At 39.3% G+C, this 24,873-nt stretch overlaps 1 protein-coding gene across 1 annotated transcript in view; it reads left to right on the top strand.

Moving 5' to 3' along the window:
• Window positions 1–24,873, top strand: part of CNTNAP2 (contactin associated protein 2) — a 1,133,690-nt gene that overhangs the window by 588,436 nt on the left and 520,381 nt on the right. The window contains exon 11 of the mRNA XM_077808720.1: window positions 9,174–9,280. Within this exon, the coding sequence (XP_077664846.1) occupies window positions 9,174–9,280 (107 nt within the window). The remainder of the gene's footprint in view (window positions 1–9,173; window positions 9,281–24,873) is intronic.

The raw sequence follows: 24,873 nt of genomic DNA, 5'->3' as shown, positions 1-24,873 counted from the left end.
CCCTCCACAGATTCTGCTGAGCTCTGTCAGTGCCGGACGACTGCATGGAGTTCAGAGAACATTTCATCGCACGTGCGTTTTTTTCGCCGCCTTATCTGAGATAGCCTTTGGGATGGAGGAGGGAGGCTTGAAACATTTGCAGCTGCTGGAGGAAAAAAAGGGAGTGAAGTATTTAAAAAGATACATTTTACAGAACAATGGCTATACTCTTTCACGGTGAACAGCACTATTCACATTACACAGCACATGTGATTTTGGTACAAGGTCGCATTTTGCATCTTATACTGAGTGCCTGCGGCTTTGGCATTAGAGATCACACACGCAGGGCCGGGCAACAGAATTCGGCTTGCAGGCAACCATGGTAAGCCATAGTCTTTCGGCTTCCACAACCTTCATAACAGCAGAGCTCTCCTCTCCCATACCAAGCAAAGCACGTTGAGTTGACCATTTAGTGCTGCGGTTTTTCTGTTAACGTGCAGCAGCAGAAGCCAAACTAAACAGTCCCCTTGGAAACTCCAGTCCCTCTTCACACCAAAGCAGTGGCCCCCTGTGCTTTTAGGCCCCTTTCATTGTAATATCACAGAAAAGCCAAGTTCCTCTGTTCCAAAAGGACCATACGCATACCACAGGTCAGTTCCACCTTGGATCTCCCTCCATCATTCAATAAGGTAACGTTCAGTCCAATCCTGTAATAACTTATTTAGGCTTTATTAAATAAATGAAGATGAAGGAAGATACAATCACATGATGCTAAGAATACTAAAGACAAAGACAGACAACGAAAAAAATTAGCTTATATTATTATATAAAACTTCTGTTCAAAGTTACAAAGTCCTATGGCATTTATTCCAAACTCCTGCGGTATTTCTTCCATAATTTATGTAACTTTTTCCTAAGCAAGTAACATTAATTCTAAGGAGGATTTACTGTACATACATGCATGGGTAATCTAGCTATGTAATCTGTAGTGAAATATGTGCAGAAGCTCACTCAGCTCTTTTGCATGTATGCAACAAAAGGACAGTGGGAACATTCATATCCATTTTGTTTCTGTGTCATAATGCAGATTCATAAGGGACAGAGTTAAGATTGTGAATATAACCCTAATCTTTTCATTTAATGAGTTTTAACTGCTTAACTGTAACTTTAACATTCTATGAAATATTTCTCTGTGGGGATAAACATCAAATATCATCAGTATGTTTGTAATGCAAATAATAAGACAGTTCTTTATACAAAGACAAACAAGGCAAAACATTGAGATTAGGAAAGGTGTGAAGATCCATGCAAGAAGGGTTAATGGAAGGAATGGATTTAAAGAAATTTGAAGGAGGCACGAGAGGACAACTGTTGAAAAAGATCTGGAACTCACTGAAACCATAATGGGCAGCTTAATAGATATGAAACAGAGAAAGGGATGAAGGAGCCTGTAAGGAAAGGATTAGAAGGAGCTAAAGGAAGAGTAAGAGAAAATCAGTGCTGAGCCATAAGCAGGTGCAAGATTAGTTAGGGCTTTGAAGATGAGAAAGAAAAGATTGAATTCCATGTTGAGAATAAGTCAACACAGTGTTATTTTGTATAGTATTTTTCATATCCAACTATCCCTTAATGTTCTGCTCTATATTATATGGTAGTATCTGGATGCTTTTCAGCAGTGCAATAAGCAACAAGACCAATGTCTGTCATATGTGATTTCTTCTTTGTCTCATTCTGTCTCCCATGTAGAATTGTATGTTCTGTGAAATGTTTTGGTTTTGGTAGAGGTTTTTGTTGGTTTGTATTATTGGGGGATAATTTTTTTTTAAATATGCACATCCCACAGTGTTTATGTTGGAGAAGGCAAGACCCAAAAAAGTGAACCTGGTATTGAAGCAGAAGTGGGTGAAATTTTTGATGGTCCTTTCTCCCTGTGGGAATTCCTTTTACCATCTGGGACTAGCCCCCTGAGAATGCCCTATCTTGGACAAGGATTAACTTTACCCTTACATAGAAAGTTCCATTTTGCCTGAGGAAAAGAGTAGTTGATCACAACCCTTGTCCTGGAGCCTTGGGAAGTCTATTAGATATCTGGGACCCAGGTTATTCAGCTCCTTGAGGATAATACTGAGGCCTTGAACTAGACTTGATGATGCTTGAATGGTCCCTTGAAATATGTGTTAACTACTTATGCTAAACAATCTTTTTCATCTTGTATCTAGCTGTGACACTGAGTAAGTTTCCCAGGCCTGAAGAAGAGTTCTGTGTAAGCTTGAAAGCTTGTCTCATATTAAATGAGGATATCAATATAATAGGCATCACAGACACATGGTGGAATGAGGATAATCAAGGGAACACAGTAGTACCAGGTTACAAAATATATCAGAAGGACAGAAGAGGTTGTGCTGATGGGGGAGTGGCATTATATGTGAAAGAAAGCGTAGAGTCAAGTGAAGTAATAATTTTAAAAGAAACAAACTGTACCATTGAATCTCTATGAATAGTAATTCCATGCTTGAATAATAAGAATATAGCAGTAGGAATATACTACCGACCAGCTGACCAGGGTGGGGATAGTGACTGTGAAATGCTCAGGGATATTAGAGAGGCTATAAAAATAGAAAACTCAATAATAATGGGAGATTTCAACTACCCCCATATTGACTGGATATATGTCACCGCAGGACGGGATGCAGAGATAAAGTTTTGTAATGCTTTAAATGACTGCTTCTTGGAGCAGTTAGTCCTGAAATGCACAAGAGGAGAGGCAGTTCTTGATTTAGTCCTAAGTGGATCTTAGTCCAAGAGGTGAATATAGCTGAATTGCTTGGTAATAGTGACCATAATATAATTAAATTTAACAACCTTGTCTGGAGTGGGGCGGGGGGAACACCACAGTAGCATTTAATTTCAGAAAGGGCAACTACACAAAAGTGAGGAAGCTAGTTAAACAGAAATTAAAAGATACAGTGCCAAAAATGAAATTTCTGCAAGCTGCATGGAAACTTTTTAGAGACACCATAATAGAGGCTCAAATTAAATGTATACCCCCAATTAAAAAACACAGTAAGAGGACAAAAAAGTGCCCGCCCCCCCACAGGGCTAAACAACAAAGTAAAAGAAGCAGTGTTAGGCAAAAAGGCATCCTTTAAGAAGCAGAAGTTAAATCCTATTGAGGAAAATATAAAGGAACATAAAATCTGACAAGTGAAGTGTAAAGATATAATTAGGAAGGCCAAAAAAGAATCTGAAGAAAGATTCAAAAAATAATAGCAAAAAAAAATGTTAAGTACATCAGAATCAGGGAGCTTGCTAAACAACCTGTGGACCATTCAAGGACAATAAGGCCATTGCAGAGAAACTAAGTGAATTCTTTTCATTGGTCTACATGGCTGAGGATGTGAGGGAGATTCTGAACCCTGAGCCATTCTTTTTAGGTGGCCAATCTGAGGAACTGTCCTAGATTGAGGTGTCAATAGAGGAGGAGTTTTGGAACAAATTGATAAACTAAACAGTAATAAGTCACCAGGACCAGATGGTATTCACCCAAAAGTTCTGAAGGAACTCAAATGTGAAATTGAAGAACTACTAACTGTGCTATGTAATCATCATTTAAATCAGCTTCTGTACCAGATGACTGGAGGATAGCTAATGTGACACCAACTTTTAAAAATGTCTCCAGAGGCATCTTGACAATTACATGCCAGGAAGCCTAACTTCAGTACCGAACAAAGTGGTTGAAACTTTACTAAAGAACAGAATTATCAGACACATAGATAAACATGATAGGTTAGGGAAGAGTCAGCATGGTTTTTGTAAAGGGAAATCATGCCTCACCAATTTACTCGAATTCTTTGAGGGGTTCAACAAGCATATGGACAAGGGGGATCCAGTGGATACAGTGTACTTAGTTTTTCAGAAAGCCTTTAACAAGGCCACTCACCAAAAGCTCTTAAGGAAAGTAAGCTGTAATGGGATAAGAGGGAAGGTCCTCTCATGGATTGGTAACTGGTTAAAAGATAGGAAACAAAGGGTAGGAATAAATGGTCAGTTTTCAGTATGGAGAGAAGTAAATAGTGGTGACTTCCAGGATCTGTACTGGGAACAGTACTGTTCATGATATTCATAAATGATCTGGAAAAATGGGTAAACAATGAGGTTGCAAAATTTGCAGATGAAACAAAATAACTCAAGATAGTTAAGACCAAAGCAAACTGTGAAAAGGGATCTCAGAAAACTGAGTGACTGGGCAACAAAATGGTACACTCACCAAAATGGCAGATGATGATCAATGTTGATAAATGCAAAGTAATGCACATTGGAAAACAAACTTAATCCCAACTATATATATAAAATGATGTGGTCTAGATTAGCTGTTGCCACTCAAGAAAAAGCTCTTGGAGTAATTGTGGATAATTCTCTGAAAACGTCCAGTCAATGTGCAGCGGTAGTCAAAACAGATAATGTTGGGAATCATAAGGAAAGGGATAGATAATGAGGCACAAAATATCATATTACCTCTATATAAATCCATGGTATGCCCACATCTTGAATACTGCGTGCTGATGTGGTTGCCCCAGCTCAAAAAAGATATTTTGGAATTGGAAAAGGTACAGAAAAGGACAACAAAAATGATTAGGGGTATGGAACAGTCTCCGTATGAGGAGAGATTAATAAGACTGGGACTTTTCAGCTTAGAAAAGAGACAATTAAGGGGGGATATGATAGAGGTCTACAAAATCATGACTGGTGTGGACAAAGTAAATAAAGAAATGTTGTTTACTCCTTCTCATAACACAAGGAATAGGGGTCACCAAATGAAATTAACAGGCAGCAGGTTTAAAACAAACAAACGGAAGTATTTTGTGTCACAGTGCACAGTCAACCTATGGAACTCTTTGCCAGAGGATGTTGTGAAGGCCAAAACTATCACAGGGTTAAAAAAAGAACTAGATAAATTCATGGAGGATAGGTCCATGAATGGCTATTAGCCAGGATGAGCAGGGATGGTGTCTCTAGCCGCTGTTCGCCAGAAGCTGGGAATGGGCGATGAGATGGATCACTTGATGATTACCTGTTCCGTTCATTCCCTCTGAAGTACTTGGCATGAGCCACTGTTGGAACACAGGATACTGGGCTAGATGTACCCTTGGTTTGACCCAGTATGGCTGTTCTTATGTTCTCTTTCACCAACAGAAGTTGGTACAATAAAAGTGATTACATCATCAACCTTGATCTTAAATAACAAAATCACATAGTTCAAATAAAAATATAGTATTCAGAGAAATTAATCATACCATATAAGGAAAGGCAAAAAGTATTTGCTTTCATGTGGGGTGTGAAAATACATGGAGAAACTAGTTAAGTGTCACAAATAGCAAGAACTTTACTTACACAAAATTGACAAGTGTGTGTGAAGAAGTGGCCCAGTGCTAAACAAGGGTAGGCAAAGTAGAAAAAAAGATATAAATGTCCATGTGGTAGTTTGCAGAAACGTCCAGGATGGTTTCAGTAAGGAGGTAATATTGAACTTTGTCCTGAAAGGAATGGAGAGTCAATGATTTTATTTAAAAATGGAGAGGATATGGTCATATTTCTTTGACCTGGAATCAGGAGAGCTGGGAAATGAGAGGCCAAAGAGCATGGAGTTGCAATAGTCAAGACAAGAATAGAAGAAGATATGGATGCAGATTTTAGCACAGTGGAACCCAGGTAGTGGTGTACATGGGGAGTGTTGTGGAGGTCCTTGTAGCAGATTAGCAGATATAGGAGATATGAAGGAACCGTAAGGTCCAGGGTGATAGAAATCTGTATCACAAAAAGAAATTGAATCATGGAGTTGTGTGAGGATGCTCCTCTGGCCAACAGAAGAAAGCCAATTTTAAAATCTGGCAAGTTTGTATACAACCAGATAATAGAACAGAGACATCCAAAATCCATTTGTGCATGCAATTCAAGTGCAAATAGAGCATAAATGGGCTTGCATATATATACTCTATTGTGTGTGCAAAATTACACAAGGTGATTTCCATGCACAGATATATGTATGATCAAATACTTATGAAAATTTTACCCTATATACTGTATAGTACTTTTTCCAACAGCATAAGTGTCTGGCTCTGGGTTCTAAGCATTCAGGCGTGGGGGTTGGACTGGCCGTAAAGTCAGGACAAAGGTGAGGGCAGCACTGAAACTGGGATCTGGGGACAGGCCATGGGACAGAACTAAGGTTAGAGTCAACAGACCAGCCGAAAATCAAGATCGTAGCTGGAGTCTGGCTGCAGACCAAAGGTCGAAGCTGAGGTGTAGTCAGGAGGGGGATGCAGGGCTGGAGAAAGGTTGCAGGAGGGCACAGACAAGGCTGATGTTGGCTGGAGGGTCAGGAAATACCTGTGCCTGGGAGTCATCTGACCTGGGCCCTGCCCTGGGATAGGCTGCCGCAGCATACCTGAGGGTGACGTCACTGCAGGCTCCGCTTACAGGCTGAGTCAGTGCAGCTGAGTTGCTGCTGCATGCCTGAGTGAAGAGTCACGGCAGGCTCTGTTGGAGCAGCGAGTGATGGCACCTATTGAGAATCTCACCTCCTCACATCTAAAGGTCCCTCTCTGCAGCCTAAGGGGAGAGCTACTGGACCCAGGTCTCAAATAAATATGGAGGACAACTAATGAAAAAACAGGGACAGACGTGAGGGTCACAGGGTCAAAAGCAGGGTTCCAGTGGGGGACACTGAGCAGAGAACCCCAGACAGTTCCCACTGCTCCTCGAAGGGTCTGGCTGTGGATTTGCCTCACAGTATTTGTTTATCTTGGTGTCCTCACCAAATGATATTGAAGTTATTACATTCTGCTGACTTAAAATTCCCTATAGTTTGAATCACTTTTCACCCTGAACTATGTCAAATTAGTATTTAGTAAAGTAAAAAGGTTGATTTTTAAAAAAAAATGTTCCAGAGGAAGTTGGGTTAAGCTAGCTTTCTTACAAGACACACAAAACTAACAATAGGGGTTGTGGTTTGTTGGATAGATCTGACTTAAAACTTTTAACCAATTAGATAAATAAATAAATTAAATAAAAAAGTGTGCTCAGGTAGATGGTGTCAATAAATATCTATATTGATTTTCATATTTATGTGAATTAAGATAGTATATGTTAAGCTACCAATACGACGTTAGCTTTGCTACTTATACTGGTATAAAAGTAAGTTATATAGTAGTAAAATGCAAAATTGGATATTGGCATTATTATTGAGATTTCATGTAAATATCTGTCCAACTTAATGTAGAAATGTTTTTTTTTTTTTTTGTCAGTGGGAAATTATGTTTTAAAGCAAATCTATTTTCAAATAGAAATAAGGAAGGAAATACATCCAAAGTGACACATGAAATGATTTTGGAGAAGAATTTAGGGTTTCAGTGTTTATGAAACCACAAAGTGGTTATGAAAATAAAAGCTGAATATAGCTGACAAGGTTTAAAAACACAGAAAATTACATTCAGAATTCAGGCTTTGTCTAGCTGTACAGAAGTGTGAGTCAGTCTTATGTCAATGGAACTACTTTAAAGTGTCACCAAAACACCAGCCATTCACAGAAAATGGAAATTTTCCAAATAATTGGAAATTTGCTGTTCTATATCACAGATCCCTACAGGATATTGTACCCTAATATTAAAATGGAAAAATGTTTGTTTTTCATTCAGAAAATGATTTCTTTAAGCATGGTTCTTATTAGTCTCTTGAAATTCTCTAACAGATTTCAGTGACACACCTGTAGTATAATAAAGAATGTAGGCATATCGTATAGTACATTTTCTTAAAAAGCTTTTACTCTGTGTGTATAAACAATAACAGTTTTGAAGAAGGAGGTGAACTGCACTATGGCCAAGTGTCCAATATGTTTCTGTCAAAAATATTTTTCTCTTTGTTACATTCCTGTAAAATGGAAGTGATGCATGCACATATAGTGTGGGAGAGAAGGAAAATTCCAAAATTAATAATTCCAAAATGATTTGTCAGATAGACTATTATGCATTAAGGTGTACTATGGGTATTAACAAAGAGTCTAGTGTTAGCTATTACAGGGATGCTGTGAATTTCAAAATTATCCTGGTGATAACTATAGTTTAACTTGTGTTATGTTTCCAGAAAATATTTCCATTTGTTGGTTGGTTGGAGGTCTATTAATCTTCCCTTAATGTAAAAATGTAGAAGTATAGTTCATAAATATTATTTGGACAAATTCAACATGAAAGGAAAATTCCTTTAACCCTTGATCAGAAAGCACAGAGTCTGTCCTGAGACTGGCTGAAAAGAAATTTAATAAAGGGAAAAAATGGTTCTTTGAAATGAGATTTCAAAGCATACTCCAAGAAGAGAAAAGTAATAGTTTCAAAAAGCGAAAGTATTATGATAATTCCTATTTAAATGAATCTTTGATAGAAAAGAAACTGGTCAAACTCAAATCTTTGAAATTACATTTTGTGGCTGTTTCAAATAATAAATGTATGTTCTAATATAATTTCCCCTATTTTTCATTCATTTCCATTCCACCTTTTCTTTTTCATTTCCTCAGCTCTCTGACAATAATTTAGCTGGAGTGGGAGAGCAGGTGGGATAAAGGTGAATTACGTTTGTCACAAGTGAATTAAAGCCTGTTAAATCTTTTATTCTGAACTTCACAGCACCTGGTTTGTTTTAATAATGCAGAGTTAGTAACTTCCATCTCAAGCCAGCAGGCAAGCTGCCTCCATCTTATCCCATGGTGGGCAAGACAAAGATTAAGTGAATCTCACTGCTGTTCTTTTCTAACTTTCCGTGTTTTGTGGGACTTGAATCCATGAGGCATGGCATCACCTGCACAAGAGAAAAATCCAAGGCTTGTGATGTTATTCTGATCCTGGTACTAGTCATTCATGGCTTTTAAAAACTTAATTTATGATAAGTGAATGTTTCTCACGATTGTCTTCCTTTTCTACCTTTGTTTGAAAAGAGGCCACAGCAGGGCTGTGATACATCATCTTTTGTGTGGTTGGCACAGTTTGTCATGAATTCTGTTAATCTACCTAAAACAACAAGGATTAATTATGAGTGTAGGGCAAACTGGCATTGATATGATGTATTACTTGAGCAGCTCAAAATTTGGCCATTCATAAATCTTGTTTATTTGTTTTTGTTTTTCTCTTTGTCTCTTGTCCTGCCAGGTGTGTTCCCAATCACTGTGAACATGGTGGCAAATGCTCCCAAACGTGGGACAGCTTCAAATGTACTTGTGAAGGAACTGGATACAGTGGCGCCACCTGTCACAACTGTAAGTGACACTGTGATTTGCTTCAACACTGTAATGTAATATAGAAGGCATGCACAATACTGATGTCTTTTGGTTGAGATGTAAAAGTCCAAGTCAGAGCCATCCGTGGTTATTAAAGAGCCCATAGAACTTTTTTGTGAGAGAAGGGATGCTGACACTTGCATCTGGCCCACATTCCATTTTGACTACTTAAAATTCCATACTGGGTGGTTAAATGGATACATGAGTTCTTCAATCATTGTACTAAATGCTTGCCTAGTGTTGCTGAGAACTCTTAAATGGTGGCAGTATTTGGTCACTAAAGGCTAGTCTACACTGAAAACTTATATTGGCATAGCTACGTCCGTGTTTCTGAGAGATGTAGCTAGGCCACCCTATTCCCCAGTGTAGGCAGCACTAGGGTGACAGAAGAATTCCTTCATCTACTTAGCTATTGCCTCTTGCGGAGGTGGATTACCTACAGGGACAGGCAAACTCCTCCTGTCACTAGAGTGAGTGTCTACACTGAAGTGCGACAGTGGCCCTGCTGCTATACCATTTTAAGTGTAGATCAATCCTGATACTGAAACAGACGCATGTGCAAACTGACTCTTTGGCCATTCTGAAAGTCACACTATTACCGCGATTGTGGTAAGTACTGCAGGCAGCACTATTAGTGCCCACTGCTTACAAGCCATATTGATTGTATCCATATTACAGCGGCTTCCTCTACTGATATACTGGGAGTGAGGAGAGAGAGGAAAAGAGATGTCCTTGTACTTTCTACAGCATCTGACTTACGTGTGCAGGGCAAGCCATTGTGTGTGTGTGTGTGTGCTTGTCTTTCTAGCATACATTTAAAAGGGCCTTTTCATTTTGAAAAGTGTTTTCTAAAATATGGTAGATGAGATGACTTTGTTAAACGTTTCGGACGAACGTGGAGAAGAAAGGCAAGAGTGCGAGAAGAATGGCGGATGTGTTGTGATCGGCACAGTCTTAACGACAGCTGAAGACCGATCGATCTGGGTGGTGGTGGTAGATAAGATAAAGAAGATTTGTCCATTTACTGTCTTTCTCCCTTGACATGCCTACAATAACACCCTCTTAATATTAAAGAGAGAACAGTTACTTTAGATTCACTATCAAAGCTACAACCAAGATGCTTACAAAGAGGTGAAAAATCCAATTACCAGTTTAATTCAGAGTTTCAATTTTTTGTTTACACTTTAATGTCACATTCTAGAATTATGCAAAATATTTAATGAGAAATATGACAATCTATGGTTTTGCCTTTTGTTGGATTTTACAATATTCAAGTAATCTCATGAAAAACTGACAGTTCACAGATTTTCCATTTCCGCTTAAACTATGCTATTTTTGAGCAAAATCTCAACGTCATAATGAACATATTTATAACACACACCATTTTAAAGTATTTAAAAATGCATTATTGTTTAATTATAGAGAGATTTGGAATTATTCAAAAAGCTGTTTGAGAGATGAGCATTTCCATTGCTCATTTGCTGTGGCTTGTGTTAATACTTGGGATCTATAAAGGCCTTCTTTTGACTCACCAATGGTATTCCTGAAAACAAATGTTTGTGATAGTTTCCAACCTCATTTAGTTGCATTTTTCCATTTCTGATGGTGGTAAATAGTGTACCCAGTTAGATTTTAAAAGTCTTTAATTTGTTGGACAAATTGGTTTTCTTAAAACCTGCTGTCTCTCCTTAGCTTGCTGAGCTTATGATATATACAGAGGGTTAGTCACCTCTTCTTCATTTTGTACTTTAAACCTGTGGCTTTCAGTTCAATGTGTGGGTACTGGGTAGTGTTGATGGCCTGTGATATATAGGAGGGCAAACTAGGTGATCTAGTGGTCCCCTCTGGCCTTAAACTCTGACTCTATGTGTCTACAGCAGATCCCCCTCCCCCACAAAAAATGTATTTATATTATAACGAGATCAGTTATTGAGTAGTAATTTGCTCCAGAAGCCTGGTCATTTAATGCCTGTGACTTGAAATAAAACATAAATCAAGTGTAGATGGATCTGAACCAAATTCCCTATTATGAAAATCCACTGTTTAGGTTTGCTGTCTTCTGTGGATCCAAATGTTTACAGATCAGATTCACTTCCAATGGTTTGCACAATGAGAGGGCAATCTTTTCCTCTCATGTCCACATCAAACATCTCAGCTCCAATATTTTGCTCTCCCTGCATGTGTGAGCTCCCACTTACGTCAATGGGAACAGAATATTTGATGTGCTGACCTGAGATGAGCACTTATTCTTATAACATTCCCTCCCACCCCTGAGGTAGAAATGCCATATTCTTTATGGAAAATCTCTACTAGGTTTTACTCTCTGGACAGCATTATTACTGACTTATAAAAAGTATCTTACCTGGATGCTTCTCCCCATGCCTTATAAACTTCAGAAACTTTAACAGGATGAACTGAAAGCTTTTCATTAAAGTGATATTCTCCCAATCAAGTACAGGTTGTGGAATGGGGTGCAGAGAGTTGTCACCCATATTGAAGACCAGGGAATAAAGTGGCTTCTGCAAAAGTGGTGAGGAGCCAACGTGCACAACACCCATGTGGTGAGTGATGGATTTGGTCTTACCAAGCGCCAGTACAGTGTAGGCCTGGCTTGACATGAGTAATTAGACATGGATGAGGCCTCTTTTCTTGAGAGGCTGGTTTAGGGTGGTAATGGAACTGCAGGCTGGAAACAGAATGTCTGTACTAGCTAAGGTAAGAGGGAAGACCCACGGAACCGTTTCCAATTGGCAAGATAACGATAGATAAGGTATATGTTGGGAATATAAAGATGAAGTAAAGAGTAAATCATACTTGGACAGTGTGTGGATACAGCATTCTGTACAGGGATTGGTTTCTACACAGTAACCAAGCCAATCCCAAAATGTGTAATGTAATGTGGAAATGTATATAAAGGAAGATCTTTGCTGTATAACTTTGGATGGTACACTTGTGTCTGATCAACTCAAGTGTAGTTTGATTGTATGCAAATAAAGAAATCTCAGTGACTAGTTCGGCATCGAACTGGGTGGATAATGGCTTGGAGGGTAGTGAATGGATAAGGTCTCAGAAGCCACCCCAACATACTCCTGAGTGAATCAAGTCTCAGAGGCTATCCCAACACACAGTTATTTCACAAAAAAACCTGTCAGCCAAGAAAAGTTTATCTGTTGGCTAGAAGGAGGCCAGAATTTCTCCTTGTGCATTTCAGGCCATATAAGCAATAAGCAAAAGAGAAAAAGATTTCAATTAAAAAACAGTTATAATTTCATTTTATGAAAATAATAATACTTCATTATTAGACATGCCTTTTAAATTCCTTCCTTCTTTTTGAACATGTAGCTATTGGGTTTAAAATTATTCTCTGAGACCATTTAAATATAAGAAGATGCTCATCTTCAGAATGAATTGTGCCACTGTTGGATTGTAATATATCCAAAGAAATCAGATGGGTAAAAACGATTATTAAAGAAAAACATAACCATGTGTAAGGAAGCACTTTTATGGTTCGTTCACAGGCCAAATTCCTGTTTGATGTGACTGAACCTTTGTGTGCATAAAGACTGCAGGAAAGACTGGGAAGGAAATATAGAATTTTGTAGTTAAATAGTATTTGGTGAAACAAAGGAAAAATAATTCGGCATATGTATTTTTAACACCATTAAGTCTGAATATTCATAGGTTTCTTTTCTGGTTTAACACCATCACTTTGAAGATCATTTCTTTTTGTGCATGTGAATGGGTGGTTAAGATATTCAGTTCATCTGGATAAATGCAAGGAGGGAGGCTTAGTTAATTAAGCATGTTCTCACCTATCAGTGAGTCTTTGAAAATAAGAATAAACTACTTTTCCTCCTTGAGTGCCAACGAGAGAGAATAAGGAACAGAGGTAGGGAGTCACTTCCCTGAAATCACATTCATTAAAAAAGAAAGAAAAAATCCCAGTAGCTGTGTACATTTCTCTTAATAGCATTTTCATCTGACGTCTGCAAAAAGGAAAGGAAAAGATGCAACTGGACTGCTATGTCAAAAGGGGGATTTAAAGTACAGTGTCTGTCTTTCAGGTACAAGCAGGATAAAAGCACATGGGATTATAGCAGGACAGGTCATCTGGAGACACACAGCACAGGAACCTTTGCCTTTGCAACACAACCAAAGTTTCAGGCTAATCCCTTTCTTCATCTATTGCTTTAGAAAGACAGCAAAGGTTTTTTTTAAGGATCTAATTTCAGTTTTACAGCGAGTGTTGCAATACTTTTAAAATTACTCTTTTCTCTTTAGAAAAAAAGTTTATTTGAAAGGTGAGCTTCAATTTATGTAATGAAAGTATCACCTTTTAGAGGTGATCACGGAATGGTCTCCATGTTGTGGACCCAGGTGTATAGCGAATTTTGGCAACCTTCTGTTAATGAAACTCAAAATCAGGGGAAACTCATGCTTTATTACAAGCCTGCAATTTGCCAGATTTGCCAAATGGTCATTGGTATTCATGACCCTCCTAGTAATCTTAGATCTATGTTGTTGAGCAAACCTAGAATGTTTTTGGTTTGAGGTGGGAAGTCAGCACTTTTCTGTAGTTTTGACCTGAAATCAGGTAATGCTCTGGAGCTTTGGCTGAATTTCATTTTGGATTTTTAAGTTCATTTGAATCAGAAACTCGAAGCAGAAACTCAAAGCCAAACTCAAGGGATAAACTCTTTAAACTCAGAGTAAACATTTTCATGAAACCCCTGTGAATCAAATGGCTTTGTTTCACACCGCTCTAGTCATAATGCATTTATTAAATGACAATGCAAACCACAATAAGTATATAGAAGAGGAGAAAATACACATTCCTTAGGATGAAGAAGTAGTATTTTTTAAACCAGAAAAAAAGATACTTTGCAGGAAGAAATTTCACCTGGAAACAAATCTGATGTTACGATAATGGCTGATTGACTCAGATTAGGAGTAGCAGTTCAGCACATTTACTTTTTCAAAAATCAGACTATGTTTAAATGACTAAATAGATTTGGATAAATTTGCTTTTCAGTATAGGACAGACACTGTAAAAGTAGTATTCTGGTGTTCAGTATTTGTCTCCACTCAGTAATTTCCATAGCAAATGAGTTCAGTTTACAAATGAAATGTTTATTCTGATTGCCTTCCAATTCAACCAAAGACCTGAGACTCAACCCTTTTCTTGCATTTCAGCATCTGCCAAATTTTGCCCTCAGTTACAGATGTGCAACCCTGTTTTCTGAGGTTTTATGCAGGAGTGATGGGTTATAAATGTTGCTAATGATCCATAAAAAGGAATATAATCCAGCTCACTCTCTCTTAACTGTGTTGGCTCTACAGAACCAACAGAAGAAGTAAAAACATAAATACTTTTGACAGTATAAAAATAGTGAAAGTGAATGCACACAAAGTTCAGGTTGATTGAGTAAAGCATACATTTTTACTTTATCAGAGTAGAACAGCACTTGAAGTTTTATTTTTTTCCAAATCCAATACTGTAACATTTAGTGGTTTCATTAGCTGTGATACAATGGATTAATAGAGGCTGGACTGTAACCCTGACCGCTGAATTCCTTGGTTTTGTCTCCTTAAGGCATGCTATCAATGAGTATTTTCCCCTACACTCTGGAATGTGAATAAAAGTCAATGGGGGGAAAAAGCACTCTTAAAATGTTGAGTCCATTTAGTACCACTAGGAGTCTAATGTGGTTTGATGGGTTTTTTGTTTCTCCCCTTGCTCCACCCCTTCTCCCTAAATTGAAAAATTCTGATTACTTTAATAAAGGATTTAACAGCATCTAGAAGCAAATTTAAGAAAACAAAATTTGAATCAGACCTTCTGTGTCACTTCATGTTGTTATTTGTATGGGCAATGGCATAATTTTGATACTTGATTAAGTTGATTGCCAAATTCAGTCATCAGGAAGACAAATTTAATCTTCACAGACTATAATTTTCATGCTGGGACTATTTAAACTCCAGCGGGCTCTCTACTGATTAGTTCACAACAACTGTGTTTTCCTGTTTTTTGTAATGAGAATTCATTGAGACTATTGAAATCCTGAGCTTTTTGCTTCTTCTAATTAAAACAAGAGAGACATGATATTACCTGTTCACATCATGAAATGGTTATGTTTTCTCTTACACGGATAGCAACTGTGTTCTTTTGGTCTAAATGAGTTTTATTTTAGATAGGAATCACAGTGTGATTTGCAGCTTTTGTAAAGGCTGTAGCATCACTCAGAACAAAATGGCTACTCTCTTTGAACACAGGCGGGCTTGTTAAAAATTTTAAAGTGTGGTACAGAGAAAGTAAAGGCCTCACAGTTTCATAAACATAAGGATGGTTTGTTTGGTCAGATATAGCAAGCTACTTTACCAATTCATAGAATCACAGAATATTAGGGTTGGAAGAGATCTCAGGAGGTCATCTAGTCCGATCCCCTGCTCAAAGCAGGACCAACACCAACTAAATCATCCCAGCCAAGGCTTTGTCAAGCCGGGCCTTAAAAACCTCTAAGGATGGAGATTCCACCACCTCCCTAGGTAACGCATTCCAGTGCTTCACCACCCTCCTAGTGAAACAGTGTTTCCTAATATCCAACCTAGACCTTCCCCACTGCAACTTGAGACCATTGCTCCTTGTTCTGTCATCTGCCACCACTGAGACCAGCCGAGCCCCATCCTCTTTGGAATCCCCCTTCACTTAGTTGAAGGCTGCTATCAAATCCCCCCTCACTCTTCTCTTCTGCAGACTAAATAACCCCAGTTCCCTCAGCCTCTCCTCGTAAGTCATGTGCCCCAGCACCCTAATCATTTTCGTTGCCCTCCGCTGGACTCTCTCCAATTTGTCCACTTCCCTTCTATAGTGGGGGGACCAAAACTAGTCGCAATACTCCAGGTGTGGCCTCACCAGTGCCAAATAGAGGGGAACAATCACTTCCCTCGGTCTGCTGGCAGAGCTCCTACTAATACAGCCCAATATACCATTAGCCTTCTTGGCAACGAGGGCACACTGCTGACTCATATCCAACATCTCGTCCACTGTAATCCCCAGGTCCTTTTCTGCAGAACTGCTGCCTAGCCACTCGGTCCCCAGCCTGTAGCATGGGGTGCATGGGATTCTTCCTTCCTAAGTGCAGGACTCTGCACTTATCCTTGTTGAACCTCATCAGATTTCTTTTGGCCCAATCTTCCAATTGTCTACGTCACCTTGGACCCTATCCCTACCCTCCAGCGTATCTACATCTCACCTTAGTGTCATCTGCAAATTTACTGAGGGTGCAATTAATCCCATCATCCAGATCACTGATAAAGATGTTGAACAAAACCAGTCCCAGGACCAACTCCTGGGGCACTCCGCTTGATATCGGCTGCCAACTAGACATTGAGCCATTGATCATGAGCCATTGAGCCCGACAATCTAGCCAGCTTTCTATCCACCTTATAGTCCATTCATTCAATGCATACTTTTTTTAACTTTCTGGCAAGAATACTGTGGGAGACCGTATCAAAAGCTTTGCTAAAGTCAAGAATATTACATCCAGCTTTTTCCCCATATCCACAGAGCCAGTTATCTCATCATAGAAGGCATTCAGGTTGGTCAGGCATGACTTGCCCTTGGTGAATCCATGTTGACTGTCCCTGATCACCTTCCTCTCCTCCAAGTGCTTCAAAACAGATTCCTTGAGGATCTGCTCCATAATGTTGCCGGGGACTGAAGTGAGGCTGACCAGTCTGTAGTTCCCTGGGTTCTCTTTCTTCCCTTTTTTAAAGATGGGCACTATATGTGCCTTTTTCCAATAATCCGGGACCTCCCCCGATCGCCACGAATTTTCAAAGATAATGGCCAATGGCTCTGCAATCACATCAGCCAACTCCCTCAGCACCCTTGGATGCATTAGATCTGGACCCATGGACTTGTGAACATCCAGCTTTTCTAAATAGTCCTTAACCTGTTCTTTCACCATTGAGGGCTGCTCATCTCCTCCCCATACTGTGTTGCCCAGTGCAGCAGTCTGGGAGCTGACCTTGTCTGTGAAGACCGAGGCAAAAAAAGCATTGAGTACTTCAGCTTTTTCCACATCCTCTGTCACTATGTTGCCTCCCACATTCAGTAAGGGGCCCACACTTTCCCTGACCACCTTCTTGTTGCTAACATACCTGTAGAAATCCTTCTTGTTACTCTTAACATCCCTTGCTAGCTGCAACTCCAGTTGTACCTTGGCCTTCCTGATTACAGCCCTGCATGCTCTAGCAATATTTTTATACTCCTCGCTATTTCAACGTAATCTGAGTTGAAATAGACATAGCCAGACAGTCCAGCAATAATAAGGATATATCATGTGAATCAGGGTGCAGGAATATGGAGACATAAGTGCCCTAATCATACTTATAGCAATTGGGATACATGCAAACAGGGGCAACAGCATTTAAGATAATTGCCATCAGGTAGTCAGACTGCTGACTACCATATACTAAGAAAACAAGGAAAATAATCTCTTTCAGAGTTACAGTCTCCATGCAAGAGGGAAGCGTTGCACATTACTAGGAAAATAAAGTAAAAAAGCCTCCCCCACAAACTTCATTTCAGCAACATTCTCCTGGCTAGACTTAGTAAAACCTTTTTTTAAAAAAAAAAAATCTGAGTATTAAAGTGCTTTAATCGGTTTCTTGGAAATCAACTCTCAACTCACTGTGGAGTAGGCAGAATAGTTTGGTGATTAGTATTTGCATGAGCTTTAAACTAGAGCGGTCTCATCTGTGCTCAGAAGGGGATTAATGTTTGATGTCAGTAGGGGTTTTACATCAGTTGGAACTGTTTATATGAATCAAGGGCACTACAGGGCCCTAAACATTAAAAGCTGGATGGATCTCTCAATGTCTTTATATTAAAATAAATAAATAAATAATAGATCTGCCTTATGAAAACAGAAAAAAAATTAGTCTCCAAGAAGACTCACTGAGAACTAGGAAGGCCTGATTCCCCCCTCCCTCTTCACTATTAGGAAAAGAGGTTGCCTGAATATCCTGCCCCATGGGAAGCTCTTTTATAAAGAGGTGGGGAAGGAAATAACCTTGGTGTTTTACTTCCCAAAAGAAGCTGCTGAGGTGGGAGGTGAACAATCACTTAGCACCATCTGAAGTGCCTGGAAGAAAGCAGAATGGGACACTTGACTGCAGGAAGAAGGTTCAGTAAAAGGCCAAGCCCCCAGAAGCCAACTGAGATATTTAAGGCATAGACTGTCTCCTATTTTACTGGGAGGAAGGAGTGACTGAGAGATTAGAAATGACCCATGCTGCGGCAGAGGGGCCCTGGGGCAAGGTTGGTGACTGTGCAGCCTTCCTGTTGGAGTTTAATGTTGGTTTGAGCTCAGACTGTCAAGTGAAATTGCTAGGGTTGGTTTCTTCCAGTCCCAACATATCAACCTACAGGGGCTTCAGTATATGCTCCCTTTGATCGAGACTCCTTTGAGCCTTTGCCGAGGAGGAGGAGGACGCAAGCATGGCTTTTGTTGTATTTTTACTACAAAGATGGCTTGGATTTCTGATGCCTCATTTAATGTTTTGAGTCCATGTACTGCCTTTGCTCCACATATGACGCACAAACTTTTCTTAAAGTCTGGGTGACCTAATTTAGAATATCTTTGCAACACTCCTGTGTAGAAGCCTTTTGTTGTGAAAATTCCCCCCCATTCACGAATCTTTCCATTTCCCCCCACCAACTAGAAATTAGAAAGGAAGAAAGCAAAGTTACCAAAGTTTTACGTACATAACATTAAGTAACCAGAAACAGATGTGTTCCCGTTTAAAGCCAGTCTCCAAATGTCAGAGTGGACCAGTCTAGCAAACTTTCCCATTTTCCTCATGACACGGAGCTCAGCTGTTGGTTTCAGTTTGGCTTTTTTCAGACAATTCTGCAGGTGATCTTTCTGTGAATGAGTCCCTTGACATCTTTAGAAACAAAAAAAAAGTTCAAAGATTGTACCAGTCCCTTACTCCATATTTTAAATGGCTGTGTGCATGAGTGATCTAATACACTGACATTCCAAATGCCCAAAAATTACAAGGATGCTTGGGAAGGAGGAAAAGTGTGAGTTTTCCTATGAAAGTCAGAAGCTAATACATTTTATTATGTCCTTGCCTTATTTTTAAAACATTTCTTATCAAAGTAATATTCCCGATAGATGTCAGAATGAGAGTCCTAGAGAACAAAACCTACGGGTGTTGTTAAAAATTCAGACATGGCACACCAGTATTGACTTGAAAGCACTGTTTCCTATATTTAGAATATACCACATACTGTGGCAAGGTGTAGTAGTTTACTTTTTAAGGACTCCGTGAATGGGCTGATTTCCCACCTCCCTCTCAGCACAGAATACATATGCTGGGTATCCAGAACTAAATTTCCTACCTGACTTTTTTCGTTATTGTTAAGAGCAACAAATGTAAATCTTGGCTGAGATTCCTCTGCTGTTTATAAGCTTTCCCTGCAAAACCACCTGCCTCACCCATAAACTATCTCTTGCCTGAGGCTTTCCACTTTTTGTCCTTCTTTGTTGGAGCTAATGAGATCTTGTCTCATTCTTCCCCAGGATAGCCTGGGCACTGGCAGAGCAAACAATCCCACTGGTATATCTCCGTTCTGACATGGACGGACCACTTGTAGAAGGGTAGATCAATCTCTGTCATTGAAATCCTTGTCTATTCCCCTGACATTGCAACCTGGGAATTTATTAAAGGTAGCCTAGCCACACTGGTGATGGCTTGTGTGTGTGTGTGTTATGGATGCCTTCCATTTATAAAAAGGAGTAAGACTCCTAACTCATTTTTATAGGTCATTAAGCAGGGAAGGAAAGGACTTTCATTTACTACCAACGAAGGCTCCATTTGAACCTTCAGCCTATTGGAGAAAGATGCAATAGTCGGTTATCAAAACTTGTGCTCAATCCTGCTCTCATTATTCATGCAAAACTCCTTTTAACTTCAATGGTAGTTTAGTGAGAGTCAGGTTGTCAGGATTTAATTTGATCACCATGACCACCAAGCCATGTTGTCTGTCTTCTTTTATAAAGAATAGCAGATCTTTGTTGAAAACACCAATTAAAAGGTGTTTGAAATCAGTACATTCAAAACTTACTTCACATATTTCTTTGAGTTCTTGTTTCCCGATACTTGGCTATTAGTAAGATAATGAGTGAAACTGAGAGCACATAAGAATGGCCAGACTGGGGCAGACCAAGGGTCCATCTAGCCCAGTATCCTGTCTTCCGACAGTGGCCAGTGCCCGATGATTCAGAGGGAATGAACTGAACAGGCAATCATTGAGTGATCCAGCTTCTGGCAATCAGAGGCAAGGGACACCCAGCGGTTGGGGTTGTATCCCTGACCATCTTGGCTAATAGCCATTGATGGACCTGTCCTCCATGAACTTATCTAGTTCTCTTTTGAACCCAGTTATAGTTTTGGCCTTCACAACATCCCCTGGCAATGAGTTCCAGAGATTGACTGTGCCTTGTTTTATACCTGCTGCCTATTAATTTAATTTGTTGACCCATGGTTCTTACGTTATGTGAAGGAGTAAATAACACTTCCTTATTCACATTCTCCACACCATTGATGATTTTATAGACTGCTCTCATATTCCCTCTTAGTCGTCTCTTTTCCAAGCTGAAAAGTCCAAGTCTTATTAATTTCTCCTCATATGGAAGCTGTTCCATACCCTTAATCACTTTTGTTGCTCGTCTTTGTCCCTTTTCCAATTCTAATATCTGTTCTATGAGATGGGATAACCAGAACTGCACACAGTATTCAAGCTGTGGGCGTACCGTGGTTTTATATAGTGCAGGGCTGGCTCCAGGCACTAGCAAAGCAAGCACGTGCTTGCGGTGGCACATTTCCAGGGGCAGCATTCCAGCCATCCTTTTTTTTCCGGGGCAGTTGCGCTCTCGGAGCCGCACCACTTATGCAGGGTGAGGGCGCCGTGCTCCCGGCCACAGCGGGAAGGGGGAGCCCAGGCCCCGGGATGCTGAGCTGCCATGGCCCAGCCACCACCTGGGGAGGAGAGGGCAAGTCCTGCCTGGGAGCTGGGATTGCACCGCCTCATCTGCGCACTGGCTGCTGCGCTGCCTTGTGCCACCCCTTATATCAGGGCTTCTCTGCGCGGCCGGGTGGGGGAGGGGGAAAAGCCCCTGCAGGCCCTGGGAGAAGGTGACATCACTTCCCCCCGCTTCCAGCACCACCTGAGAGATCTAGCCCCACTGAGCTTGGGGTGGCAAATTTTTTGCTTGGGGCAGCAAAAAACCTAGAGCCAGCCCTGATATAGTGGCATTATGTTATTTTCTATCATCTTATCTATCCCTTTCCCAATGGTTCCTAACATTCTAGGGTGGGTTTTTTGTTTTGTTTTTTTGACTGCTGCTGCACATTGAACAGATGTTTTCAGAGAACTATCCACAATGACTCCAAGATCTCTCTTTTGAGTGGTAACAGCTAATTTAGACACCATCATTTTATATGTTTTCCATTGTGCATTACTTTGCATTTATCAGCTTTGAATTTCATCTGCCATTTTGTTGTCCAGTCACCCCGTTTTGTGAGATGCCTTTGTAACACTTTGCAGTCTGCTTTGGACTTAAAGCCTTTCATGACCTCTGTAGGTGGACTGTAGAAATTTTTGGGTCTCTCTGCAAGGAAACTGTCTGAGCATGCCATGTGGGGTCACAGATGTCTTTAAATTATTTCCAAGTAAATATATGCCTGTCTGTGCTTCGTACATATTCTGTTCATGCTTGTACTCATTACTATTGATGTTTACCATCCAGCCTTTTACCTGTTTGAAAAGTTCCTTAGATGTTTGAAATCTTTTAAACATTGTTTACTAAATCTCTTTATTGTTTCCATTTTGCCCGTAAAATATTTCATTTCTTTGTAAACTATGTTTTAAATACCAGCATTTTCTGTGTTGTGTAATACAGGCAATATTTGGGTATAACATGTCATCCCACTAATACTTGAGAAGTTGAACTAGGAAAACATACAAAAATCAGGGGTGTTTATAATTGATTAAATTGCAACCCTTCTGCCAAGTGTTGTCGGCAACAACAAAAGGATTCAATATTTAAGAGTTCATCTTAAAATTACAAACAAAACTGGCTTTTGAGCCCCCATCCAGAAACCTGGAAAAACCTGGAAGGTGCAGAATAACCTGAAATGTCTTATATTTTGAGAGAACTTGTCACAAAACTGCCTCCCCCTTGTTTTTCCAATGGGAATTTGTGTCACCTTTATATTTTAAATGTTTGCCTGTGAAACTTAATGCTTCTGTGAGTGTTGCCTTGAATGAGCAAATCTTCCCAATGGCAAAATTGGGCATTCTGCAGACAAAGCCATCTTTGCACTGTAAACATAAACCCTGCTCATTCAAATACATACACTCATGTGAGTTCTATTACATCAGTGAGACTCAGGATGGGTGCAGGGGTTCATACTAGTGAATCATTTTTGCATGATTCCTATAAATTGTAATAATTAACTTGATCTGAGATTTCATTAGAAATGAATACAGTTTCCCAGGCATATGGCAAAATTTTGTCCTTGAATTGGGTGAAAATGTAAAGAATAATAATTCCAGGGCACAAAGCCCTCTTGGAGGGCACTTGGCATTTCTGTTGATCAGATCCTTTTATTCTCAGCCTTTCAAAATAGTGTCCATCTATTCCCCCACCCCCACAAATACCAAAAGGCTAGTGAGATACTATGCCCAGATACTATCGTGATGGGGACTCTATAAACACTTTGATACGGATGCTGCAAAATTTCATTTTTTGAAAGTAAATCTTATTTTTCCCCAGAGCCTTTACAAAAAAAAAATAGTTTTGGAGTATTTGCAGTTGAAGCCCTAAAAACTAATGGCATAATTTATGTTTGCAACATTCTATTTAAAAGAATTATGTAACCATTACAGCTGCTCTTTTAAAGTGCTAACCTCTTCCCCAATATGGTTTTTTGAAAGAAAATTCTAAACATCCTTATTGATAGCAGTTTTTCTACATCTCTAGAACACAAAAATGATCTGGGAGTAATTTTCTAGCTTTCTGACAGTAACTCTAAATTAATTAGTTTGTCATGATCTGGTCTATGGTGCTGCTGTTGCTGCTTTCCCCTTCCCCCTCACCTAAGGATGCAAACCAATATTAAATTGTCCCTTGTTTGTTAACATGCCCTATCTAGGGGAGGAAAAGACATTTTTGGCAGTGAACTGATAAATTAAACATAGATACAACGCCACCAAGCGTCAATATTAACACTTAACACCATTACCGACCAACACATGTAAAGCTAGCCAATATAGACGTTTTACTTTTATGTCTGTTTTTTATCTCCAAAAATAAATATGCTAGGCCAGACCTGCTCTCAGTTCTCCATTGCTGCCACAAATTTCCTGCAGATTTATAATGGCGAACTAACAGCTTTTGGCCCCTGATGTTTCCAAAATTCAGCCTGTGTAATACATTTGAAATGATTTCCATTATTATCATAAGAAAATTAAAACTGTATTCAGGAAAGAAAGGATTGCAGCTTCAAGCACCAGGTATAACATTGCTACTACTTGCTGAAGATTATATAATTGAGAAAACCAGAGAGAAAGAGCCAAATGAAATGTAAATGCACAGCCTGTGGTAAATATATTGAAATTACAATTTCTATTGGAATGAGGAAACCTCCGTATTGATGTTATTAAGGCAAAGCCAGAAAGGATCAGACTACCCTCAGTTTCAGCTGTGCCACTCTTTCTTACTTCAAAGGGGTTGAACATGTAGCTCTGAGGGCAGAATCTAATCCTAAATTTAGAGCCACACCACACCATCAATTTTTAAGCAGAACTCCCATTAAAACCAGCCTGTAGAAATTGTTTGGGGGCCCAAGTTCAGCATGATACTTACACGTGTTTTAAGCATTAAGATTTAGGCATGTACCTTGGTAATTTGATTAATTGGGTCCTGTGCCTTGGAACAATGAGGTATTGCTGTATGAATTGCAAGCAAAATATTTACTATCACCTATATAGTTATGAAAAATGCACAGTCAAATATTATTTCCAGGGGACAATTAACAAAACCCATCTAATTAGTAATAGACATTTTTAAAAACTATTCATATATGGAATAAAATCCTAGTCAGAATTAATCATAACCTGAAAATGACTTGCAGGTAAAGCCTATAAATTAATTAATTTTCTTTTAATCTTTTCCATTAAGAAAAAAATAGTTTATTCCTTCATTCACTATTAAAACACTGTAATTGCAAAATGTTAAGGTGCTGATATTAAATTCCATTGACAGCAATTAAAAAAGAGAAACACATTTTGAAGTTGATTAATAATTCTGACTTTCTCAAAAATGTGCGAGAGCTAAGTTTCTGCACAGATCTACTGTAAATATACAAAACAGCCTAAATAATGACGATCTGTGCTTGACATATCTGCAGGAGGTTTTTAACACCCTGTATATAATTCCCTTACACAATGCTTGGGACAGGAAGTATTAGCAGATGAAACTTGTATCCAATGA

The sequence above is a fragment of the Eretmochelys imbricata genome, chromosome 2, assembly GCF_965152235.1.
Source record: "Eretmochelys imbricata isolate rEreImb1 chromosome 2, rEreImb1.hap1, whole genome shotgun sequence".
NCBI lineage: Eukaryota > Metazoa > Chordata > Testudines > Cheloniidae > Eretmochelys > Eretmochelys imbricata.
This window is presented reverse-complemented; position numbering and strand designations above follow the sequence as displayed.